The sequence below is a fragment of the Camarhynchus parvulus genome, chromosome 2 (assembly GCF_901933205.1).
Source record: "Camarhynchus parvulus chromosome 2, STF_HiC, whole genome shotgun sequence".
In the NCBI taxonomy this organism is placed as follows: Eukaryota; Metazoa; Chordata; class Aves; order Passeriformes; family Thraupidae; genus Camarhynchus; species Camarhynchus parvulus.
Window position 1 is genome coordinate 90841260 of NC_044572.1, and position 25927 is coordinate 90867186.

The 25927-nt window shown below is 36.6% G+C and overlaps 1 protein-coding gene across 1 annotated transcript in view; it reads right to left on the minus strand.

The window, feature by feature from the left end:
- Positions 1-25927, minus strand: part of LOC115901253 (dynein heavy chain 5, axonemal-like) — a 148004-nt gene that overhangs the window by 62341 nt on the left and 59736 nt on the right. Inside the window, exons 45-57 of the mRNA XM_030943735.1 lie at positions 22078-22212; positions 20872-21061; positions 18260-18477; positions 17049-17360; positions 11958-12047; positions 11637-11873; positions 10977-11144; positions 7267-7473; positions 5685-6014; positions 3994-4200; positions 3664-3906; positions 2870-3024; positions 506-1170 (exon numbers count right to left, since the gene is read on the minus strand). Of these exons, the coding sequence (XP_030799595.1) occupies positions 506-1170; positions 2870-3024; positions 3664-3906; positions 3994-4200; positions 5685-6014; positions 7267-7473; positions 10977-11144; positions 11637-11873; positions 11958-12047; positions 17049-17360; positions 18260-18477; positions 20872-21061; positions 22078-22212 (3157 nt within the window). The remainder of the gene's footprint in view (positions 1-505; positions 1171-2869; positions 3025-3663; positions 3907-3993; positions 4201-5684; positions 6015-7266; positions 7474-10976; positions 11145-11636; positions 11874-11957; positions 12048-17048; positions 17361-18259; positions 18478-20871; positions 21062-22077; positions 22213-25927) is intronic.

Below are 25927 nucleotides of genomic sequence, written 5' to 3' on the forward strand. Positions count from 1 at the left end.
TCTGCAATTTAAGTTGACATTCACTTCCAAATAGCATTCTGTTTAGGAGACTCTTTAATTGTTTACCATGTATGACCATGTGCAGAGCAATGTTTTTAAAATTGTACTTTTGGCATATACCTGTTTCTTTAAAAAATTCTTCAGAGGGACTGAATATGAGCACTTAATTACCTTTTCTCAGATTTAGTCATGGCATGTGAAAACTAGGATCTCATTAGTTCCTTGGCATACATACATGTCAAAGCAGGAGTTTCAAGTATTTTAACTGCTAACTAATACTATTACCAAAACTCCTCTTTAATCTGCACATTCATAAAGTTCAGGGAAACAAAACCTATGTGCACATTTCGTAATCACACACAATACAGCTGAAAATATTTGAGTCTGCTTCCAAATGAATGCGAGTTCACAATCTAAATCCATGCTTTTATATCCTTTTATTCAGATTCTTCTCACCCTTTTAAAAACAATGAAAGAAACAAAAATCAAGGAGCTTTTACAGTACCTGTTCTCATACGTTCAGACAAACTTCCAAGACTGGCAAACTTCTCTTTGTAAATAGTTTTGTAACCTCCAATGAAGGACAGGTAAGATTTTGGTGTGACAAAAGTCCGTCTCCTATATCGTTCAAAGTATTCAACACATTTTTCAGCTACAATATCTTGAATTGTTCCCATGGTGTTAACAACACTCTGTTTCACTTCATCTGTACACTCAATATGGTAAGAAGATAAAAAATGCTGTGCAACTGCCACAAGAGCATCTTTAGGCCAATGCTGGAACCAGTCTATGGTACAGCCTGAAATCAGACCTGGAAATTTGAGTGCACGAGTTCTGAATTTTTCCCCGACAGGTGAAAAACAAAGAACCACATGAAGGTTATTCCTAACTCGAGCTAGAAAGTAATTATAAAGATTTTCGCCTGTGGGACTAAGCCTTGGGTACTCCTTCTTCATTGCTGGAATCAGGTCTTGTGTGATTTCACCTATTTCATCCCGTGCAAAAAGATTTGAGACTTCACCTGAAGCCAAAACATTGTTCATATACTCAAGAAAAGATTCATCTCTGACTTCATTGTCTGTGAATATAAAGACAACACCCTTTCCTTTTTGACCAGCAGCTCGGTACAACATTTTCAGATCATCCAAAAGGTTGTTGGTGGCATATGTTCTGGAATAGAAAAGGGTTAAGGAAAGAGAGAACAAGAATTACAGATCACCTTAGGAGATATGTATCATCTGGATCAGCTTCCTTGAGGCAAGAAAAAAAAAATCTAGATAAGAACTTAATACCATAGCTATTGGTTACATTTTTTTAGGTTTGTTTTTCATAAACATTTTCCCAAAGTGAATGATCAGTAATATAAATCATGTGAAATGAGGTGAAGTCAACAAAATAATGTGCTGGGGAAAAGTATGGTGAGACCAATACTATATCTAATGCAATTCTGATGCTGTTTTGTACCCCTGTGATTTGCAGATGTAAATTTTTTATTAGAAATAGGTTAATAGAGCTGGATTAAGTTGTCAAGTAGGTTCTGATACCTGTAACCATTATGTAAATACAGCTGGATTATCTTCTGAAGATATTGAGAGCAAGTTAAAGGAAATCATTAAGAGACAAAAGAGAATGAAACTGAGGGGTTTAGTGCATTATATGGTTTAACTAAAATCAAGTCCCAGAAATTATGTTTGAACATTATCACTTGGGCTGATCAGCTCTTCTGTAAATGGAGACCATGACTGCTTCTGTTATTATGTGTCTTATAGCTGGTGCACACAGAAAGTAAGATTCAGATAAGTCCACACAAATTCAACCACACATTTCAGATTGTGCAATATAAAATGACATGAAGTAATGTTAATAAAATGGCAGATTTTGTCCCAAGCCAACTAAAGGTGAAATTAGAAACTTCTTTTATTTGTAACCAGTCTCTTATTTCCAAGAATCTCTTCAAAGTCATAAGTAATTTGTGCAATACACACATGACCCATTCTTCACATATTAAATATGCCACACAGGAAGTGTCCCAATTCTCTTTCAGTTCCATCTTATTTCTGCTCTATAAATACCCATAAAGCAAGCACTTCAGAGCTTGAAAAACTCTCCAGCTCTTCTGTTTGTATGTGTTGGCTACAGTTGTTACAGTGATTTGTGGTATTCTGATAGGAGCATAAGAATTTCTCTACTGAGTCAGAACAGCAGCGTATCTGGCTCAATAATCTAACACCAGTTACAGAAAATGATACGTAGAGACAAAACATGACCCAGCATCCACTCTTCACTGCTAATTTCATTCTTCCTCCTTCCACATTCATTGCCATTATTAATATTTGTCTTATTAATCTTGGAAATCTAGGGATTCTGTTCTATCATTTTGGGTTTTTTCTTTCCCTCCTTGTTTTTGTTCTCAGTGTTCCTTTCTTCTGCTTCTGGGACACAGGAAGAGATTGTGATATGTCTTTCTCTATCTTTCCTTTCATCAGAAGCCTCATAACATTATTCATAGACCTGATGTGTCTCTCTAAAGAATACTTCTCAGCATTTTAAATAGTTTGCCAAGGAGAATACACTCTACTGGTCTTTATTGCTTAGCCCTGTAAACCCTATGTCAAAAGAGACAAAGAAGGAAGGCAGTAGTACTCCCTTTCACTTCAAATTTCTATAAATTACAGAATTCCAGCACTACAAAATATTAAGTCATTAACAGAAATATTCATAATGCAGTTTGGCTATATAAGACTAGAAATGTCATTTAGAATGAGGGATAAAATGTTTGACAGGCTTGCATTTCTTCAAGCTGATTGTGAGGAGTTCATTTCTATGGCAAATTAAGGAGCAAGTGTCCATGTACACTGCATTATGTTACCTTGTTAAAGTAATCTGAAAGCTCTCGTGTCCAGCAATGTATGCTGCCAGTCTGGTCAGACTCTGCTTTCCAGATCCACCCACACCCACCAACAATGCATTTCCTTGTGGAGTACGAATAATCCGTGATATTTTAATCAAATGGATGATTGCATCCTGTGTATTGAGAGAAAAGGGGATGAAGAGATGTAAAAATGATACATTGTATAATCACCTAGAAGCATGTCACCAAGCAGCTGGTTCCCAACACTAGATGGCTTCTCCGGAGCCTAAGACTCAGTCCTGTACTCCTCAAAATCAACAAGAGATTTCCCCCTGACTTCAGTGGGCAGCAGGGCTAGCCCAAGAGAAATGTCCTTGTATCAAGCTTGTATGAAGCACTGTCATATGCACACTTTGTCATCAGCAGAGCTGAGGGCATGCCCCTTAGAGGACTGAAGGAAAAGCAGAAAGGACTCCTCCAGCCTTTTAGCTGACCTATTTACAAGCTCTCTAAATAGACTGACAAAAGCAAAATACAAATGCACTGTAGGCATTTCTTATTCAACTGCTGTAGTCATTCTATCAGACCACCCAAACTAAAGTTGAAGAAAGCATTGTGCATCAAGACCTTTGGAAAGTAGGTGACTTTCAGGAAAGCAAGATGACATTCAGTCATTCACATGCACTGTATAAACAACTTAGTTGTTCTGAGCCATCTCCAAAATAATGTGATAGAAACATACAAGACCTACATATCACTAAGTGCAAAAGACCAGGCACTTCCTGTATTAATACAATTACAAGTGTTAATACCTTGAAAAACACTAAATCCATCTTTGATCCTCTGACAGTTTCATTGTATTGTTGCATGAACATCTGTAATCTTTCAGCCAAGTAATCCAAAGATGGGATAGGCTCATAAATTTTAGGAGCCTTCAACTCTGCATCATCAGGCTCATCTCCAGCAGTCTCTGGGACATCACGCAAGAAATCCACAAAGTACAATTCCGTGCATTTATCTCCAAATGTATCTTGACCATGTTCCTCAGAAACAATCTACAACAATACATTAAGGATTGCATTAGTAATGAAACGTGTCATTGGCCTCTTTCTGTGGCAACTACTAAAATAATATTTGCTTACCTTCCTCATCATATTTTCAAACCAGTCTTTATCACTTTGGCTGATGAACCTGTCTGCAATAACACGTCTGCACTCATGTTGGAATAAGGTCACCAAAACACTGATGCTCTGGCAGACATCAGAAGTAACTGTAAGTATTCCTTGCCAAATTCGACTGAGGTCTCGTAAATTGAAGATGTAATGAAATTTAGCTGGAGTTGGTAACATCTACAAAATAATGCCATGAGCTATATTCAAATAACTGCTAAATGAAAATATTTTCTACTTATTATTAAGTGAAAGTGAATGTGGATATTTTCACAAACTTTGGTCTTGCATTAAAGCAGAAGTACATGCTTGGTGTTTAAGAGGCAACCGTAAAATGAAGAAATGACAGTAGCAACAACCAGCTCCTTAATTTCACATAGATTTAATTTGACTTTCTTTTAATGTTTCAAGTCCCAGGAATATGCATTGATGGGTAGCCAATGATGGCACTGAAGAGCACAGTAAAAATGTCAATATTGCCTGTCCTGTGGTGTTGCTCCTGCCCCTTCTTCCAGATAATTTCTGCTATTCTCTTTGCCATTTCCAAGAATATCATAGGAAAGGTTCATGAGGGAAAGGGAAGGGAAGGGAAGGGAAGGGAAGGGAAGGGAAGGGAAGGGAAGGGAAGGGAAGGGAAGGGAAGGGAAGGGAAGGGAAGGGAAGGGAAGGGAAGGGAAGGGAAGGGAAGGGAAGGGAAGGGAAGGGAAGGGAAGGGAAGGGAAGGGAAGGGAAGGGAAGGGAAGGGAAGGGAAGGGAAGGGAAGGGAAGGGAAGGGAAGGGAAGGGAAGGGAAAAATTTGAGAAAATGGTATTTGGGAAAATATTTACAACCTATCAAAAGATACATTTTCTCTAGGAAAGGAATTAATTAGTAGTAATAAGCACCAATTCTGTTGAATATATTGGCCAATAGTGACGAGTCAATAGTTTCACTAGAAGTTCCTCTATTTCTCTGTGTAAACCAAGTGTAGGTCTCTAGTGAGTTGTTAGTGAAATTCTGACCAACCTTTTCTGGACAGGAATTTAACAAACCCCTATCTTTCCACCACTCTCCTGCACTTTTCTCAGAAGAAGAACAAATTTGACATTCTATGCTGCAGGTTTTTTTCTTTTCAAATTTCATTCTATACCTAATATTTTTTGTCTCTCTCAAAGCAAAATTGGCCCAGAAATTGCAGTCAAATGTTTTTAACACTCTGTTTGAAATGGAAAAATTTAATATTTTTAAATTACTAAATATCAGATTTTATTTGTTTCTAACTGATTCCCTCTCTGCCAAATTTGACTTCTTTCCTAAAATTCAGATCTTCAAAGTTTCTCACAATCCCAAACAGCTTTTACAGAAGATTCCTATCTAATTTTTAATTTCTGGTTCCTTGTGATCTCAGCATTTTGTCAGCTGGAAGATTTCTCAATCTTCCTATCCGCTATGTCTACTAAGTTATATGTATATAATGTGATGCTTATATCAGCTACAGAAGACACTGCATGTGATTAGGATTTTCATCAGTAACTTGGTGCTGAGAGCATCCAAGTCAGAACAGAGACATCAGCCAGCAGTTACATCCACAGGTCACAGCTTCACAATATGAACTACAAACACACATGACAGTATAAAAGGTACAGTACAAAAGATGTTTCAAGGCTTAATAGATGTAATTTTACCTTTGCTTTTGTCATTTGCCAAACCTTTCGACTTGTAGATACCAATGCTGAAGCCAGTTTACATACTTCTGTGGGGAAATGTCGTTGTTCACAGAAATAGCCTTCAGCTATTGTTTGAAATATCTTATCAATAGAGGAAGTAGAAGGCAGTGTGCAGTTGAAGATGCTGAACTGGCGTTTCAGGCGCTGTGGGATGTCATTGCGACCTCCCCCAGGGTGAATCATAGCAGCTACAAACTGGATGTCAACCACATTTGTGAATTCCCCTGGCTTCTCCAAACTATAGAAACCTTTCTGCTCCATCAGCTGCCTTACAATCTCATTGGTGATCTAAATATAACCAGAAACAAAAAAAAAAAAGGAATGGAGGAGTTAAGTGTTTCTATGTTATCAATGTGCAATGTGGCAACCAAGCACTCAGATGCAGTGCATTGGCTGCATGTAAGCTGCATGTGCTAAACAGTTGTGGACATGAAGTCAGATATTCAACTGAATTTGGATAATTTCAATTTAAGAAAAGGCATCACTTTCAATTTTCAATCCAGACTTTATCTTCAGATTGGTACAGGTGCTTAGACAGTGACAAAGAATGGTTAATTTAGCACAATGTGTAGTCACATGTCCACTTGCACAGAGGCACTGAGTACAGGGCTGTACTGGAAGCAGGGAAATTGCTTTTTCTCTGCAGAATGTTTTTTTAAATTTAAGTCATATTTTTAGCATATAGGTCTATAAGTATTCTTTCATCAATACCTCAAGACAGCTTGCTAGTCTTTAATGTCAACTGTGATCATAGAATTGTTGAGGTTGGAAAGGACCTTTTTATTATTGAGTCCAACCATTAAACTGGTACTGTCAAATCCACCACTAAGCCATGTCCCCAGGTGCCAATCTACACCTCTCTAAAATACCTCCAGGGATGGTGGCTCCACCACTTCCCTGGGCAATCTGTTCCAGGGCTCAACAACAATTTTGGTGAAGAAATTTTTCCCTACTATCCCATCTTAACCACCCCTGGTACAACTTGAAGCCATTTCCCCTTCTCCTGTCAACACTGACCTCACTACAACCTCCTTTCAGGTAGCTGCAGAAAGCAACAAGATCTCCTCTGAGCTTTCTTTACTCAAACCTCAACAACCCCAGTTTCTTCATAAGTCTTGTTCTTTAGACTCACCACCAGCTTAGATTTCACATAATAGTAACTGCAATTTAAAGTCAAGAGCAGATCAAAGAAAAATCTTAGTGTTACTTGGATTTGCATGCTTCCTTTCCCAGAGTGGTTCTCAGGACTACTACTTTGGAAATCCTACTAGCTTTGTATGCAACCAAAACAAAAGGCTTAAATACCACAGTGATTGCACCAAATGGCTTGACACTGTCCTTAATCATTTGGGACTGGCAGCTTATTAGTCATGTCAAAAACTGGCTTGGGGAAATTGGTTTTAGTAAACATATTTGTTCTAACCCATATTATGATGTCTTTTTTCTAACCTATCTCATTTTTTCAACCCACATTATCAGTATTCCCATCAGCAACAATGGTAAGACCAACAACTCCCACATGTTAATATTTTCCTTTTACCTGATCACCCCATTCATTAATCAGAGGCATGTTGATGTCATCAATAAAGACAGTCATTTTCTTCCCTGCTGGAGGACCGTGTGTAGCACCCATTCTTTTGCCTATGTAACTTTCTATGCTCCTTTGGAACATATGTGGCAGAGTTGCAGAGGAAAAGTTTAGGCATTTGGTCAAGTGAACATCAGGATCATACTTGCTTGTGTAATTCTGCAAGATAAACCACTTTTAAAAGCACATCAGTAACTCCAGGTGAACTAAGACAAAAGGAGACACAGATGCTCAGCAGTTCTCCAAAAATCTTAGTCCTGCTATTAACTTCAAAGTCTAGAAACACAGTTTATTTAAGATAAATACACCATCTGCAACTTGAAATTCAAACAAATTGTCAGTTAATGTTTTGCATAAAATTTTTAAGGATTAAAATTTATAAGCTCTTAATAGACTTCACGAAGTATTACAACAAATAGATGTATGCCAACTTGAGATGCAAATAAAATTTGCATTAGCAATTGTGAGGGTTTTTCTAAATTTAAGCTGTTAGTGATGATCCATTACAGCAGACTGCAATGAACAAGAGAAAAACCAAATCCACTTTCATGTGTACACTACAAAACCAAAACTCTTAAAACAAAAGCAGTATAAAGGAACGACAGTGTAAAATTAAACCCAGATACACCACACTTACTGATAGCTATCTTTTGATTTGATTCTTCTGCAATGATGATGAAGCTGACTATAATTTAAATTTTTATCTGTATAAGAGGGTTGACTAGAAATGCTCCCATTTTGGTACCTCAGAAAAATAAACCTATATCCTTGCTGATGAAGTGCTCTAAGAACTCCAGTGAGACATACACTCTGTGTGACAACAGAAAGGAAGATACAGCTAGGTCCCCTCAAGGTATTTTGATGAATGTTGTTAATTTTTTTGATACAGTGATAGCAGTTTAAGAAAATATGCCCTTCAGAAAGAGGGTTTTTTCAGTCCTCACATAAATGACAATCCACATGTACAGTGTATATGCAACTGTCCTATCTTTGGTGAGTACTCTTCACAGCTGAGGGGCTGGTGCAGGTCAGTGCTCAGTCAGTTCCAGCCACCTCCAGCAGACCCACTGGAGACACTCAGCCTGTGTCAGGAAGGGTAAAATGCTGCCTGGCAGTTGAGAGAGAAGTGCAAAAACTGTGAGAAAGTCAGCCCTGCAGGCACCAAAGTGAGAGCAGAAAGAAGGGCAGGAGGTGCTCCAGCACAGATTCCCCTGCAGCCTGTGATGCAGACCATGGTGAAGCAGGTTGTCCCCCTGCATTCCATGGAGGTTCACAGTGGAACAGAGATCAACCTACAGCCCATGGAGGACCTCACACTGGAGTAGATGGATGCCCAGAGGAGGGTGTGTCCCCATGGGAAGCCCATGCTGGAGCTTCTGCAGGACTTGCAGACCCATGAAAAGAGAAGCCTGCGCTGGAGCAGGTTTGCTGGCAGGACTTCTCACACCATGAAGAACTCCATGGTGGAACAGTTCATGAAGATCTGCAGCCCTGGTAAGAACTGTGTCCATGTAGGAGGGGGAGCAACATAAGGAGGGGAGAGGCAGAGTGGAGCTGTTATCAAGTGACCACAGCCCCCATTTCTCATCCCCCTGCACTGCTGGCGAGGGAGGAGGTAGAGGAGTTGGGGATGAGGGACTAAAGGTGAGCCTGAGAAGAGAGGGGTGAGAAGAGGGTGTTTTCAGTATTTGTTTTTCACCATCCAATTCTGGTTTTAATTAGAAATAAATTTTTAAAATGTTCCCCAAGTCAAATGTTTTTCCCATGGCAGTAATTGTTGAGTTGAGGATCTACTTGTATTTACCTCCAGCCCTGTGTTGTGGAGAAAGGGGAGGCAATCAGCAGTTGGGTAAGGGTCTTGCAGCTGGATGAGGCCAAAAACTGCAACTATGAATTCTCAACCATTCAAAAAACACATTTGTGTTTTATCATTATGGCATTGCAGAATGTTTGCATTCTGAAAGAATGTTTGCATGGTAACAGTAATATTGCACAGTACAGAAAGAGGGTATTGAATAGGATTATTTTTGTCAGTTAAAATGTCATAGAATTTTCTAAACTATCCTTTACCATTTTAATATTACTTTTCAAAACCTTTTGCAATTCATGAATTGATAATACAGAGAATAAAGGTCTTAAATTACCATTCTGTTTCAAATTCTTTATTTTGTTTCATACTGATGCTTTACTCAACACCAAAAATTATTCAGATTAATTCAGATTACTCCCTGAAATATTCTATATTAAGACTCTTTTACTTTTTCGTTCAATCAACTGTTTATATCTGGAAATTTCCACAAGGTGTAGTAAAACAAAATTCTACAGAAGACGAAAGCAGAAGGGGAACAGTTGTGAAGGCAGTTAACACTCACTCCTAACCTTACATGAGATCAAATATCTGCTACTCTGCTCTATAGCATAGACTCAGCGTAAGCAACTCCCAAGAATCAGTTTCAATTATTTTTAGGGACAGGAATGGCAGCTGAAGGCTGGAGGTTGCCAGTATCTGGACAAAATCCAGGATGCGGAATATCAAGACCACCACCCAGACCCCGCCTCTTCACTCTGCTAAAATAGTTCTCAGCTGGTGCCAGAAGCAGAAGCTGGCATGACACCGCCATGGCTGTTGGCATCGACAGCTATGCTGAAAAAATAGCATAAATGGCTGCTGGCACAGGTACAACTCTGTCTCTGTCAGGGCTCAGAGAGCACATGGCCAGGGCACACAAAATGGCTCCAGATTTTAAGAAAGCCAAAGGTCAATTTAGGCTGGTGTTTTTCAGCTATTTTCCATTCCAAGAGCTCTGCAAATCCTCCAGTGGAGGTACAGTTGCCTGTATAACTAATTTAGCTGTCCCAACAGTAGACCACTTTTATTTAGCTACCTCTCTCTGATCAAAGAATCCACACATTCCCCTGAAAAATGCAGAAACCCTGCTGAAAAACACTGTGCTTCCATTTTTTAAATAAGGGATGCCAAGTTTGATATGACATCTGGGTTTGTTCAGCCTTTTGATTATTGCCTTTCTGTATTAAGTTATTAAATTTTTTGTGTCATATGATTAACTTGAACCATTTTATAATACAGAAAGCATGTATTTGTTAATTAAATAGCAATCCTGTTATTTTCTTCTAGAGAAAGAATATGTCCTTTTCAGTGAAGAAATTGAGAGAGCAGATAACAGACAGTAAATTTACCCTCTGAAAACCATCCTTACTAAAGAAGGAAGTTCTTTTTCTCTCTTCTGTTTGGCTTTTGAAGAAAGGCTGTGCAACAAGGGTGTACAAAAGATCAGTTCACACATGGCACCACCGACAAAGCACAGGAAAATAAAAAATCCTCCAAGAATCAACATTTTCTTAGTGAAATCTTCCATTAGACTACTCAAAAGAAAAGAAAGCATAGGAAAGAGGGTTTATTATCTGACCTTGTGGCCATAGTTAGCAAAGTTTAAAAGAAACCTTTATACTAAAGGGTGGAGACTTGGGGTTTTTTGCTTGTAGTCCATGTGAGCACTGGCAAAATGCCTCAGTAGGAATGCTAGTATGTACCCTGAAGAAAAATCAAACTATCCTTAACTTCAGCTTAACATTTGTGCCAATATCAACTATTGCAATGTTATTGTACTAATATATTACATATGTTTTCCTGTTCCCCTTACCTTAATCATAACAGTTTTTGCTGTTCCTTGTTCCCCAATTAGCAAAACAGCTTTTCCTTGCCTCATGATAGTGTGCATTAGAAAGTCTGTTCGGACACTGTCTATGTTTGGAACTAGAATGGAAGTATATTCTGGTACTGAATCTTTAGGATAAATATATTCAGGGACCTGCATAAGAAAGACATGCAAAAAGTTTGAGAATTCCTACCTGCCCACACAATCACTTTGCATCAGAACACAAAATCAAATGCACTTTATAAAATTTACATCAGCAAAACTTTTCTTCCTGAAAGCCAAATATCTTTTCGTAATCAATCAGTATCTTGTCATGCTTTTCTAAAAGGGTGTTAGACTAGCAGGATATTTTCATTCCGCCAGTGCCTGATAAAAGCTTTTCCTTGCTGAAATTTCATAAAGAGTAAGGTGATAGACAGTATACAGTTAAGACAATTTCTGTTTCACTTCCAAAACTATTTCAAATGCATGTTTCCATTCTTTGCTGAATATATTTATGGGGAAAAGTATCACTCAAAAAAAGAAGCTCCTGAGAATTTGGTAGGGTTAATTGTCCTAACCAAATTATGTAGGGTTGGAAATAAAATGTCTCTTACCAAATACATCTTGTATACACATTAAGAAAGCATGTTGCAGCATACAAACCTTCTTTGACCAGTGCTCCCACTGTCCACAGGCATTGATAACAAATTCAAAGATGGTTTCCTCTCCATCCACAGCTGGAAGCTCTTTCACTGCAGAGTGCTTCCGTAGGAACAGCTCCATTTTCAGCTTGTCATCTGGCTCCAGAAGGGCTCCAGCTGACCACATCACAGCGAAAACAAACAAGCGAGCAATATGCTCCTCGCTGAGCTGCTTCTCGTCTCGGCCAGACAGCAAACCCTGCAAATGGGATGCAATATGGAACTGCTGCCCTCCTAGAGCAAATCACAGAATCAGAGAGAGCAAAACAGATGCCATATCTACCTGCAGGAGGTCAATAGCTTGCTTGATGTACATGCATTCTAAAATCGACATTTTGGGTGTCACAGCAGAGAAAACAAAATCGATCACATCCTGGGAAGAAAAAAACATTATTTAAAGATTCTCTTTACTAGTTTCAATGGTATGATTTATTCTTAGATGAGATCAACTCTTTATTTTGAAATATATTCTAAACTTTATTTCCAAACAACATCTTTCTCCATTTCTGGGCTTATAAATATTCAGACTTTGACCATGATTTTTTTCTAACAATAGCATATTAGAAAAATAACTTTGATGTACCAGAGTCAGCAGAGCTACTCGTATAAGCTCCACAGAGTAATTTCCTGAAGAGCAATTTGAAGAATGCTGTTCAGTTACTTCAGGGATCTGCCTGCCATTTGTGCTCTCCACTAGAGATTTTAATCTACCACTGATATTTTTGTGGGAGGAAGATAAAAGCATTGATGATACTTATATATATATATAATGCACGAGCTTACCACTATAAATTTCTATCTGTCTCATCTGTTCTGACTGCACCATAATGTACCAGTCCCTCTTGAAATCAATACTCTCATTTTCTTGTAGAATCCTGGCAAGGTCCAAAAAGAATTTTTTAATTGATTTTAATAGAAGTTGGACTTTTCTCAGGTTTCTTCATAGTGTTGGCTACCATGTCTGCCTTTACCAAGTGTTTTGCAACATCTTGAGCAAAGTTTCAAATTGATGTAAAATCCTCTCTGAGATTCGCAGAGCAAAATTTTAAAATATCAATTGCCATCTAATAGTACAGACTGATGTAAATTATAACCTACTTCCACCTTCATTCAACAATCTGTAATATAATACTCTCCCTGTGGGTTCTATTTGCCCTCTTAATCTTTGGAAATCAACACCACCCACTCATTCTGGGAAGTGAAAGTACAACAGAGATACTATGAGAGATAGTAATTTTGGAGGAATTCCATTTGTAGATGTCATGTCCTGTCAGGGAGAAAGCCAAGACAAAGAAAACATTCAATCACCCAAAGACATAAACAATTTACTTAGACACTTTTTAAAAAATCACTGAGCTGTTTACCCACATGCTCACCAGCTTTGTTTCACTTCTCAGTTTAATTTTTGTCACGGAAGTTCTCCAAGTGCCCTACGCTGACATTTATTGTCACAGAGAATGAATCAATATTTTTACCCATCCTTCTGAGTTCCATCCCACTAGAATACTAGGTAACACACACACCCAAAAATATATCTGGCGATCAAAAACTCACTTAGGCACCTTAATCTAGAGTAGGGCTTATAGATAAGTGGTCTAAGACAACCTGAGTGTGGGCATACACAGAATCATGGAATAGGTAGGGCTGCAAGGAACCTTAGAGGTCATCTTCTTCCTTCACCCCACTATGGGAAGGGATGTCACCCACTCTATCAGGTTGCTTCTTTTGTTATTTCTTGCTGACTAGCACAAGTGCCTCCATCTCTGCTGCCTTTTTGTGGCTTTCCCTCAAAAATGCCTGGTCCATCCCCAGCGGTACAGGGGGTACTCAGCTGAGTAACTGAGGGTGTATGGGTGCCACAGGAGAGTGCCCACTAGCACTGTGGGAAATTCAAATCTAACACTTTTAGAATTTGGAGTTAAATATCACTGAGATTCAGCTTCTTCATCTGTAAAATAGACCAGATGTCTCATAGGGCACTGTAAATTGTTTAATAATTGATTTGAAACACACAGAATAAAGATATTTCATGCGTCAAAGTATTCTGTACTATCAAGAGCCCAATTTTCACCAGAACTAGTTTTATGGTACTTATGATTCCAATGAGAATTCTGTAGTTTATGAAGGGTTTTTTAATGTCTTCTTTTTCTTTGAGTTTATGGGGAAAAAATCAGTTCCATATATGCTTGTATTTTATTACTACTACAATTCTTTTAAAAAATACATGGCTGAAAAAAGGATGCAAGATTAACACAGAAATTTACATCAATTGTTTGGACAGGGGGACGGGAAAAATGAGTTGGGTCATGACAAATACACACAAATTTTTAAGAATTTGGATCAGCAATTTGCTATCCCTTACAAGGAGGCTGAAAAATGAAGTCAGATGCTAAAAGTTTATATGAAAGAATAATCCTTTTGCACAGAGTACAATCACTATAGAACTCACTGGACTACAGAACACTTCTCAGGACAGGAAGTTGGTAACATATTCAAAGGGTTTAGACAAGCCAAAGAACAACTCAGTAATAGAAAGTTATTAAGACTTGTAATATTAACTTTAACATCAGCATTTAAATATTAAAGGTAAGAAAATCTTTGGATTATATATTCAGCTCTATGCTCCAGGCACAGTAGCAGCCTTTACACAAATTGGATTAGTGTGAGATTTAATGTGGAGGAAGAAAATTAGTCATATCTGAAAATTAAGTTGCTACTACTTTTTTTTTTTCATTTAAACAATACCTGGACATGCTGAAACTTATGTTATTCACTTAACAACCATCACTGGTTTGAATTTCACACTTTGCAGACAATCTCAATAACACCACTTGGGTAACTATTTTAATTATTTCAGTTCTTTGAAACTGTCTCAGATAATTATTTCCATCAGCTAAGCAATTCCGTTGCGTACAGGTAGCAGCATCATTCACAGACCAGGAATTGGCAGTGGAGATTCTAAATTTAAGAGAGATGTTTTTTAGGGATGAGAGTTTATTTGAAATTACTGCAAAGCAGGAAGTGCTGCTGAGAAGAAAGAATTGGGAAAGGGAGGGAGAAAGTCCAACCCCTCAATCATTGTTCTAAACAAAATCCTATGGAAATAGAAGGCGTTCTAAGATCATCTTAAATTGAAATAAGGTTGGGTTTAGGGGTTTGGTTTTGGTTTTGGACTTTTTTTCTTTCGTATTTTGATTTTTTAGTTTTTTTTAATGCATAAAAAATGGTGACTTACAGTGACGTTTATAATATACATTAAAATATACATTAAAAGAATAGATACATCCTTTCCACTGATTCACAATTATTATTTTCTGCTCTTTCCTCCTCCATTACTGCTACCTGCTGCACCTTTATTGAAAATTACTTTATCCAACATGAAGACTTTCAGTGACAAATAACAAGAGTGTTTTGTAAGCAAATTGGAATTATTATAGCTTTTGTCTTACATCTATTTTACATCTATTTTAGTTGAGTTTAGATTAAATTCAGAAAGTCTCTATATGTCTGCTTAAGTCTGAGTCTCCTTGGTTACTATATTTCCATTTATACTCTAATCTTCATGTTCTTTGAAAAATCAGATCTTTGTAAGATGTTTATATCCATGTTTTCCTTAATACTAGCATTAAATCCACCAAGGTCTATATCTGGGGTTTGACTACCATTGTTGATGAATCTTATTTCAAAAATTTTCTTTTTGAATTTTTATCCTTTTTTAAATGTGGCAGAAAACAATAACTATAAAAAGAGCCATGTGAACACAACAGTAGTGTTGCTCTCATCTGTAAAATCACTTTTATTGCCTCTATTATTTGAGAAGCAAAGACAGCACATTAAAAGTGAAAGAAAACTGCCAGCATGACAGCTTTCATTTACATTTTGATAGCTGTAAATGCAGCCTTCAGCACTGAACTAACTTCATATTTCACTGCATTTTCATTTCTTAATCTAATAAAATACATATTTTTCTGGACTTTATTGTTATTGCTCCAGGCTTGGGCATTTTAAGTGTTGTTGTTATGTTTTCAGAGCAAGTTGTAGCATAAAATATAAATAGAATTGTGGCAAAGAAGCAGTAAATTGACCCACATATACAATACATTACTTTGGAAGCATATTTTAAAACTCATTATCAGAATTGTTTCTCTTGCTGCTGCAGTAAATACTATGTCATACCATTAAGTTTTGGAGGTAGAACAAAATGAACGGCTTGTTAAACATTAGTTTTAAAGTAAATGTGCACTGAAATGAAAAGTAGAATCTTAAAAGATATTTGTTAATTTTCAGGGCATTCTAATACTATATCAATCATTGCTTTTACCATCATCTATAAAAATCTTTCTGAAATGTCACTCAAATTTCATTAAAACCTGCATTTTTAAAATGCAAGAGCAATGAAAAATATTACAGGAGAAACCCCTGTGAAATCCAACACCAATTACATGAGTAAACAGGCAGGAGCAAGCTGATGGAAAACCAAGGTATGTTGGAAGTTGCATTTATTTTACAGATATTGAGGAAATCAGAAGATAACACTGAAAGGTTGCAAAGACATAACTATTTCTTTAAAAACATTCAAAAGCAAAAATAAATATTTCAATATGATGGAAGTAAACTACTGAGATTATGCTTTTATACCTACTATTGAGTGCAACCATCCATCATATTGCTGGAATGTTTCTAATGATTCAGTAAGGTAAGCCAAACAGAGGGGGAAAAGCAATTAGGATCCTTTGACTAAATTGTGTTCAATCTACCGATTGAACACAATTTAGTCCAAAAATGTATCAAAGTGATGCAGTTTCAAAAATTTCCATTGGAACAGAAACATGGATAATAAAATCAGAAGAGACAACTATACTCAGAGCTTCAGAGCACAAAACTATCCTGGATTAATTATAGAATGTTTTTTTAAAAATAATAATGCATCAAATGCATTCCTGTTGCACCAGAGTGCAACGATTTCTTTCTAGCTCAATTTCTTTCTGAATTTTCTTCTTTATATTTAAAACAAAATAAGAACTTTACCCACTTCCTTTGTGTATCCTAACAATAATTAAAATTGCAGTATTAAAATTACAAGCAAAAAGAGTATCTGTTTTGCCAACAAACAATATAAAATAATCACAGGTTTAACAATTCATTGCCAACTCTTGTACGCAGACAAAACGAAACATTCAGATTATTCGTCTGTTATATCTTCAGTCATTTATTAATGATAGATAATTTTCTCTCATTTTTTAACCCTTCATCTTTAGCTTAATACATAAAAAAAGAAATTTAAATAATTGAAAGAGTACTTGGGAAGGAACAATGCTTCATTAAAAAAATAATAAAAAATGCAAATTTTTTTCTGAAGTAGTTAATTAAGTACCTGAAATACAGCATTAAAGCAATTCCATAGGACATTGGAGTATGTGATTGGCAGTGTCTGCAGCCAAGCCCTTAAAATAGGCTTCCAGTCTAACACTGAAGAACTCATGAAGACCATCCCATTACGAGAAACTGTTGCAGGGGAAGCATTGTCAATGTTGTGAGGTTCAAAAATAATTTTGCAGTTGGGGGACATCGGAATGCGATCCCCATTGGCCAAAGTAAGGGTCTTATTATCATCCAGAACAGAGTTCAGATTTTCAATCCATATTGCATCAACAGGTCCATCCAAAACTATCCAGATATGCTCACCCTTAAAAAAAAAGGAGAGACACACACATTCAACTCTACCTACCTTGACCAAAAATACACATTCATGTAATATCAGAAAATGTACCCTTAGACATAAATAATGTCATAATTTGGTGCTCAGGAAAAAAGCAATATAAAAATGCAATTTTTGTAACTTTCGCAGTGATTTTGATTCTTCTTTTGTTATCTTGTGTCACACTAAAAAAGATATTAAGAAATAGCAACAAAAATTAATTTGTGCTGTACTGAGCAGGAAGTTGTATCTTTCTTCTACAAAAGTACATCAGCCAACTCAGCATCCAGCAAGATGGATAAAAACATATCCCATTAAATGCAATCATAGACACAGGCACAAAGTCAGTCCTTGTAGGATGTTACCCAAGTATTTCATGTAAAGTGTCTGATTTGCCAAGCCAGAACTGGGTGGCTGTTCAGTAGATGTGAGAATAATTATGATTTCATGAAACATGATCTGCAGGTTTGATAAGAGAATTGGGAAATGCCTACATCAGTTTCTTATCAAAGCCCTACATTCTGATACAACTAGTGAAATAAAGTGTCAATGACTTGAAACCAGACAGGAGAAAAGACTTTTCTGCCCTCACATCAAAACATGAACATACCTTGTTTTTGTGTTTGGACTGCTTACAGAAGGAAGCAAACCGCTTAAAATCTTTTCTAAATTAATTCTGGAAGCTGAAATGCTTGGGAAACCTAGTGCTATCTGGGATACGTATATAATTCTGACTCTTGTGCACATTGAGCTCATCAGACACAAAGCAAAATTAACACTGCATGTTCCCGTTTGATTTTATAATGGAAGACCTTTCAGATAAATGACAGGTAATGACACCTTATGGAAACAGTATTAAACGTCTGTCATGATACAGCATCCATTACCTTCTTTGCCTTTAAAGTTTTTCTCCATAATGTAGAGAAAATACCATCTGTCCAGTCATTTGTAGCAACATCAAGGGTACCGAACATCTGGGAAGCTGTGATTGCCTTTGGGTTCATTCTCATCTCTTTATGAGGAGCACCACAATCTGTCATTGCTTTCATCAAAATATGAATGCATTTTGTCTTTCCTGAACCAGTTGGACCTAGAGTCATCATACCTTAAAACAATATAAAGATGGTTTAAAATGAAATGTCAATGTGTCATGCTACCATTTAATGGTTCATTGCATCAATGATCCTTGCTTTATTTTTATCAAAAGCCAATACAAAACAATGTTTCTCACTCCACTTAATGTTGATTGAAACAGAATTTGAAACTATGATTTAAAGGCCTCTCTAAATGTCTCTCTATTATGATAGGCAAGCTTATGTGGGTCTGCATCCTCCCTCAGGCAATTCTTTTCTTTCTTCTAATGGGATAACACAACTGCCTTTTGATGTTCTCATGCAATGACATTGACATGGATAGTGGCAAAAAATCCAGAAATTTCTAAATGTATCTAATGAGAATGAGTACCTTCAGAGATATAGAAAATCAAGTGCATCTTTCTGAAGCAAAAGTATCAAAATAATGTACCTGTATCTACCCATGCTGGCATTTAATAGATCTTTCTTTCATAAAACCAGTTAAGAGCAACCACACTTAGTTCATCAGTGTATACATGTTATCAAAGAAAAATAAATTGTGTCTTCAACAATAAATTGAGCCTACTGCTGGTCTTTAGTTATGTTTTCATTCAATAGGTCCAGAATCTGTCCAAAATCAGATGGGACATTCAAATTGAGACTTCCAATGTAATTTAAAGGACTTAGATAACTCCTATTAGTCCTAAAGGCAACTGGACAATATATCCCTTAGATGGTTTTGAAAATTTCTTCAACAAAAGTATGGAACAATCACAAACCCAAATAATAAAACTAAGCCAGTGCCATGCAAATTGTGTGATGTTTCCTCTAAAACTAAAGGGTGCTGGGTGTTCCCTGAAACAACCTGAGGACTCAGAAAATCCCTACTCATGCCATATGTTACATATGGGGAAATCTAATATAAACTCTTCAGTGTTAACCAAATTGCTTTTCTGCTGGTTTCACTGATATTTCAACCAAAATTGTTATGCCAAACAGATTTCAAGATCCATGCACTGGATTTGTGTGTGTGTGTGCACATACAGCCATATTTCTCCTCATTATTTTAAATTCCATGGTGACCCCTCCATGAATTCAAGTTCATGAGTAGGACAAGTGGAAGTCAGGAAAGCTTTTTCCTTCAGTGCAGTAACTTTTGTTATATAAAGTCAAAAAACTTTTGGCTTGAGCATTCAACTGTTTGGACAATTGGAGCTGCACGATCTGGGAATCGTAGGAATGTGTGTAGAGAAGAGGCATCCAAACAGAATGTCATGGTGGATCCTGAAGATTTTTGAGGAACTGAGGAGCTGTAGTGTCTCACAGATCAAACAGCTTCTTTTAAAAAGAGACAGATTTAATCATAACTAAAAACATTAAAACTTCCATGGTTCCTATATAGAAATAGCTGTTATGCAACACTGCATCCAGAAATCTGGATGTAAATTAGTAAGTCTGCACAGCACTAATCAGTTCTTCGATCTAACCAATGATCTGAATTAAAAGTTCGGGGATCTGAATTAAAAGGCCTTAAGGACTCAGACTCTGGTATGTGGATGAGTATTTCCTTTCATTTATTTCATTAGTTTAAGCTGACTATTCTTTTATTATGACAAGAAAAGGGAGAATAAGAAGGATGATATTCTCATAAATCTTTGCTGCTTTAGTTACATTTCCTTAATATTTTCCCCTTATTATACTAAAAAATCATTGGTTAGAAGTTAAGGATATGGGGGATATTTTAAAGTAGGGGTATTCTTTTTTCCCACTGAGCTATGAATTGTAAACCTGGATTTACTACTGTCTATGATTCTCTTCCTAGGTTTACTCAATGGCTTTTTCTGCACTGTAAAAATGCATTTTCCCAGAATCAAAGAATGGTTGAAATTGGAAGGGACCTCTGGAGTCCATCTTGTCTAACTCCCCTGATCCTGCAGGAGGAAAGCTTATTTCTCCTCAATATAAATGGCAAGAATCGATCACAAAGAAACACTTGGAATGGTATCGCATGCATGGTAGAATCTATCAAAATAAAGGTCGGAGAAATTATTTTTGGTAGTCTTCTCAACATTATAATTTCACAGTAACATTAAACTCAAGCTTCATGACTGAACTCTGAATGGTTTTCAGAACACTGAACAAAATTGCTGTTTCTGGATTTGAATGAATATATTTAACTTGCTCTATAGAAATTTCAATCACCAAAGGCCACACTCATACTCCCCATAAAATGTAACATAACACAGGATTGCACACCAAAAAAAAAGTCATTACAGTTTCCTAAGCAAAATACCCACATAGGCTTTAAAAATTATATGTTAATTTTTTAAAACATTTTTCATTAAATTAGTCTGCATTCCAGTGGCAGATAATATAATGTAGTCTCAAATACAATGCAGTCTCAAAACCTTGTTTAGCATGCTAACCATGTCGGACTCGTTGAGTTTCATACAGCTGAATAAGTTTAAGTATCCATGGTGGATGACTAATAAGCCCTGCTTCCTCTGTCTGTTTTTGGATGGCTGACTGTAGTTCAGGATACCCAGATTTATCCAGAGTAATTCCAGGGAATAGGTCATTAATGAGACTCATAAATAAAGGTTCATCTTCATCCACCTGTCAAGGACAAAGTAGGGGGAAACACATTATTTATTTATTGAAATTATTATTATAGTTGTAAATAATCTTCAAGATAAACTATTTAAAAGATGGCAGCAAAAATCTTACATCTTTCAAAGCAAATATTATAATTATCCATCAGTTTTATGAAGTGAGTTTCATACAAGGAAATCACAAGTAGTAATTTCTAAATTAAATACTTTAGTCTGATAAAAATATCAACAACTTAATACAGTTTTCTTCAATGTATACACAGACATATTTCTTCATTTGTTACATAAGTCAGCAAGATTTATTCCCATCATATTTTGTCTTAGAATTTTTATGATTTTTTCCTTCTGTAAATCACTGAAGCGTTGCTATAGGTTTGAACGCGTGTACCAACACAATGAAGAGATTAACATCAGAAACAGAGTCACTGGTTCCATCACAAAAGTGGTTCCCAAGGTAAATACATAGAGTCTAGACATGCTATAACCTTTTAACTACAGCAATAAAAAGAAAGATGAATACTTTAAATAGCATTATCCGAATATGTTACACTATACAAGTAGGTATTAGCTGCTTCCAATTACCTCAATTAATGCAATTCTTATGTTATTCAGAAAAGGCAACAGACTCCCAAGAAATGTATAAATTGAAATTCTGGATTAAGAAAGATCTTTGGTGACATTATTAAAAGTTAATATAATGTATTCTTCCTTTCTCTCCTTAGGGTAAAAAGAATTAAAAACAAGAGGCAATTAGAGGACCAGGTAGATCCCCTAGGATCTCATGGTATTTCCAAAGATTTTTTCAGCTAAAGCTCATGATGTGTTTTCTTCCCTTTAAAAGACAAATTGTGCTCACACAGTAACTGTATTCTGATTCTCAACTCACTTATAAATAATATTAAAAACTGCAAAATAATGTATCCAACTGGTGAAGAAAAATAGCTTTTCAAAGTGCATAATAAAGACCCTTAAAATGCAAACAAAATACTCTATTGGGCAAAGCCATCAGTGTTACAGTACCAGTTTGGAGAGGTTCATGTCCCGCAGAACTCTCATCACAACAGTTTTCTCTGGCTCTTGGGGACTAGATCTTTTCACAGCTCCAAGTGTTCTTAAAACAGACAGGATATTTCTAAGCCCAAAGTCATAGTGAACCTTGAAATAAAGCACAAACAAAATCAGAACTATAAAGATCACATAGATCAAAACAAAAAAACAAGAGAGGACTGAAAATTAAATTCACTAAATAAATGAATGTTATAGAACTTCTCAATAATATTAAATTCACAGCTCCTCGTCTTTTCAAATATATTTCCAGTTTTGTTTTTATCAAATTCTGAAGATATTTTCGAGTGTGGTATGGCCATACCAGAAAGTGTACTTTCTGATGATACAGAGCTCATCCTTATTTCCCAGGCTGACAAATTGGAACAATATACTCTGTAAATTCCAGAATTTTCAGAAAGAAATAACTTATTGATTAGGCTTGCAGATGATACCAAACTGGTGAACTAGATCACAGCTAGAGTTCAAAATTACCAAGAGAAATTCAGTACATTATCTGTGATGCAACTAAATAAAGTGTGCAAAATAGTAAAGATGGTAATAACCAACTGCACTAATAAAGAGTAACAACTCTTCTTCTTTGAGCTTAGAAACAATTCAGGTGCACAAAGCTTTGCAGAAAAATATCTGACATTGGATTGATGTCACAAGCTCCCCAGTGACTTTTCTGCAATTTTGGTGGGCAATCAAAATACAAATGTCCTTTTTAGGACAATTGAAAATACATTTCCATTGTAGTTGACACTTCTATACTGTGACCAAAAGCTGGATTCCACATTTGGCAATGAACCCTATAGAATAGAAATTTGAAAAGGAAAAAACCAAGCGATTCCTTGACTGGAAAACATATTGTTTCAGGAAAAAGTATTACAAAATCCACTGCAAAAGTAGGAAGAGTGAATATTTAGGATGAGTGATGATAAAAGTCTTCAACATGCAAAAGATATCAGCAAAGAGGAAGACAGGAGGAAGAGAAAGGAAAACAAATAATTTGCTTAACTAATGCAAGGGGGATTCAAGTTAACTTTTATAGAAAACTGTTACCATAACAAAAATGAAACTTTGGATCCTGTTGGTTGCCTGGGAAACTGCAACCTATCCATCAATAGAAAATGTTAAGAACATTGACAAACATTAATAGTAAATTATTTAATTAAGAATTATTTTTCCTCCAGAAAGGTAGATGGATGATTCCTCAAGGCTCTGCCCTGCCTCATTTTCTATTTTTCAATCAGATGCCAAGTTGTTACCAGTTGAAAAATTTAGGTATGAATATACAGCCACATATTGCCAGGAAATCTTATTTGCAGATGGAAACACTAACACAAAAAGATTAACAACCTAGTGTGATATTGATGAACTCAGACATCACCTGACTTCATCATCATTTAGTAAATAGCATGTCCTAGTGAAATTCCCAGAATCATGACAAGGACTGATATATTTCTTTTTCTCCATGCTAGATGACCATCATTGACATACTGGAATTAGTTCAGCAAGTGTCGACTGTGTGAGAGGAAAGGAGGCAGTGTCAAAATCTTCAACAGGGGAAATTGCAATGGTTTGCATAATGAAAAGACTCTTCACAATAAGAGTGGCCAAACAGAAAAGGTACCCAGAGAGGTTGAATATCTCCATCCTTGGAGATATTCAAAACTCAGAAGGAGCCTTAGCAACCTGCTGTACTGTGCTAAGCAAGAAGTTGGACAAGGTGACCTCTAGAGGTCCCTTCCAACTTACACAAGTCTGTGATCCTATAGAAGTGATGACTTCATTAAATATAAGAAATACTTTCATACCTACCCAAAAATTTAAAATAAGCTTAAATTACTTTTAAAGACAGAACTTCTAGTACATTCCAACTGACCTATATGATGGGTGGTTCAAGGTGACCATCCTTTATTTACCTTAATATGTTTTCTAGTTTTACAACTGCTTTGTTTTTCTGGGAATGGCACAGAAGAGCTAGGATTTATTGGCAAATGTGAATTATGAGTTATTTCTTTGCTACATCTTTTAACAGCAATCTTTAAAGACTGTGCCTGAGCAAAATGGACTGCAGTGGTATAGCTGATGCTCTTGAAAGAAAGAATTCAAAATATGAAATAAAACTGTCTCATTACTAGAAGCAGAGTTTGCTCCATGTAGAAAAGGAAAAAAAAGGGATTGCAGTGGTTTGCTCCATATGAAAGCACCTTAAAGAGATGATTCTCAAAAAGGGACTATCACCTCATTTGCTTTCAAGATTTGTTAGGTTTTTCTTTTCAGTTTCTGTTTTTCCCTAAGCTGTATGAGGCTTTGTAGAAGGAGGTTCTAGGCAAGAAGTCCCATAACAAAGTGAAGTAATTCATCTTTGGAGCTCTGTCAGAATAACTCTTTCACAGGTTTGTGGACACCTTGGGCTTCCTACATTCGCTAAGGACTATTCTTTTACTTTACTGTTTATTGTTTTTCTTTATTGAAGGAGATGACAGTCAGTCAGGGTGCCTTTGGCTACTTGTGAGTCAGGGTTCCTCTTTCTACAGAGTCTGCATTTGTGTATTTAAGATGTCTAGAGGACTTCATGTATTTCTTCTGGCACATTCCTTTAGATTTTCTATGGGGTAGGTTCAGCTGGTGAATGCTTGTTTGCTTTATTTCCTTATGTTAATATACTGCATTTGCTGAAAACAAGCAATGTTCTGCCATTTCCTATTGCATGCGTTCTTTATGTGACCCTGATCTTTCCAGTCAACTACCTGGAAAATCCAGCATTACTTAACTTGAAATTTCAAATTTACCATTAAAAATTTGAATAAATAAGTTCCACCGGGAAAGATTAATACAAATTATAGAGACACAGAATGGTTTGAGCTGGAAGTGACCATAAAGATCATCTAGTTGCAACCTCCCTGCCATGGGCAGGGACACCTTCCATTAGACCAGGTTACTCAGAATCCCACCCAACCTGGCCTGGAAGACTTCCAGAGATGGGGAGTCCAGAAACTCTCCAAGAAACCTGTTCTAGTGTCTCACTACCCTTTACAAGTCAAGAATTTCTTCCTAATGTCTAATCGAATACGCCTCTAATAAAGAATGTCTGTACTTTACTTTACAGTTTTAGTTTTCTGACTACACAGAAGCAATTTATGTCCCACTGTACTCTAAGAAACATGTTCAGTTCACGAGACTCCCATAACTAATCTGATTAAATCATTAGATCTCTCTATCTATAATCACATATTGCATTAGATGTATTCCCCAACCTACAACAAACTTCACAAGGAACTTCAGCAAGTGTTTCAAATTATTTCATTACTACTACAATAACACACGTTCAAGGGAGGAAGTGGTGGACCCAGCTGAGAAGCAAAAGATCCAGGCTGTGGTGGACAAGAGAGATGTTAAGGATGGTGGAACAGTGTGAAAAGTGACCCTTCTCAAGTGCATGTGTACAGATAAGGACAGGTGAAGAGAACAGCGTTGTGACAGAAGCTCTCACAGCAGAAGGAGGTGCTAATATGAAGTGCCTGTTTGCCAAGGCATGCAACATGACAACAAAAAGGAAAACTTACAGCTCTGTGTGCAGGTACAGGGTTACAGTCAAACAAGGAAATGTGGGGGCATAGGCACAATGGATGGATACAGGCTCTTTAGGAAGGACAAGACAGGATGGAGAGATGGGAAATTTCCCTTAAAAGTGAAAGAGTGGGAACACTTTCCCTTAGGATGGCTAATGAGCCAGTTAAGAGAAGTTGTGTTAGAATTAGAGGGCTCAACAACATTGTGGTAGATGTCTGCTGTAGACATCCTGATAAGGAAGAAG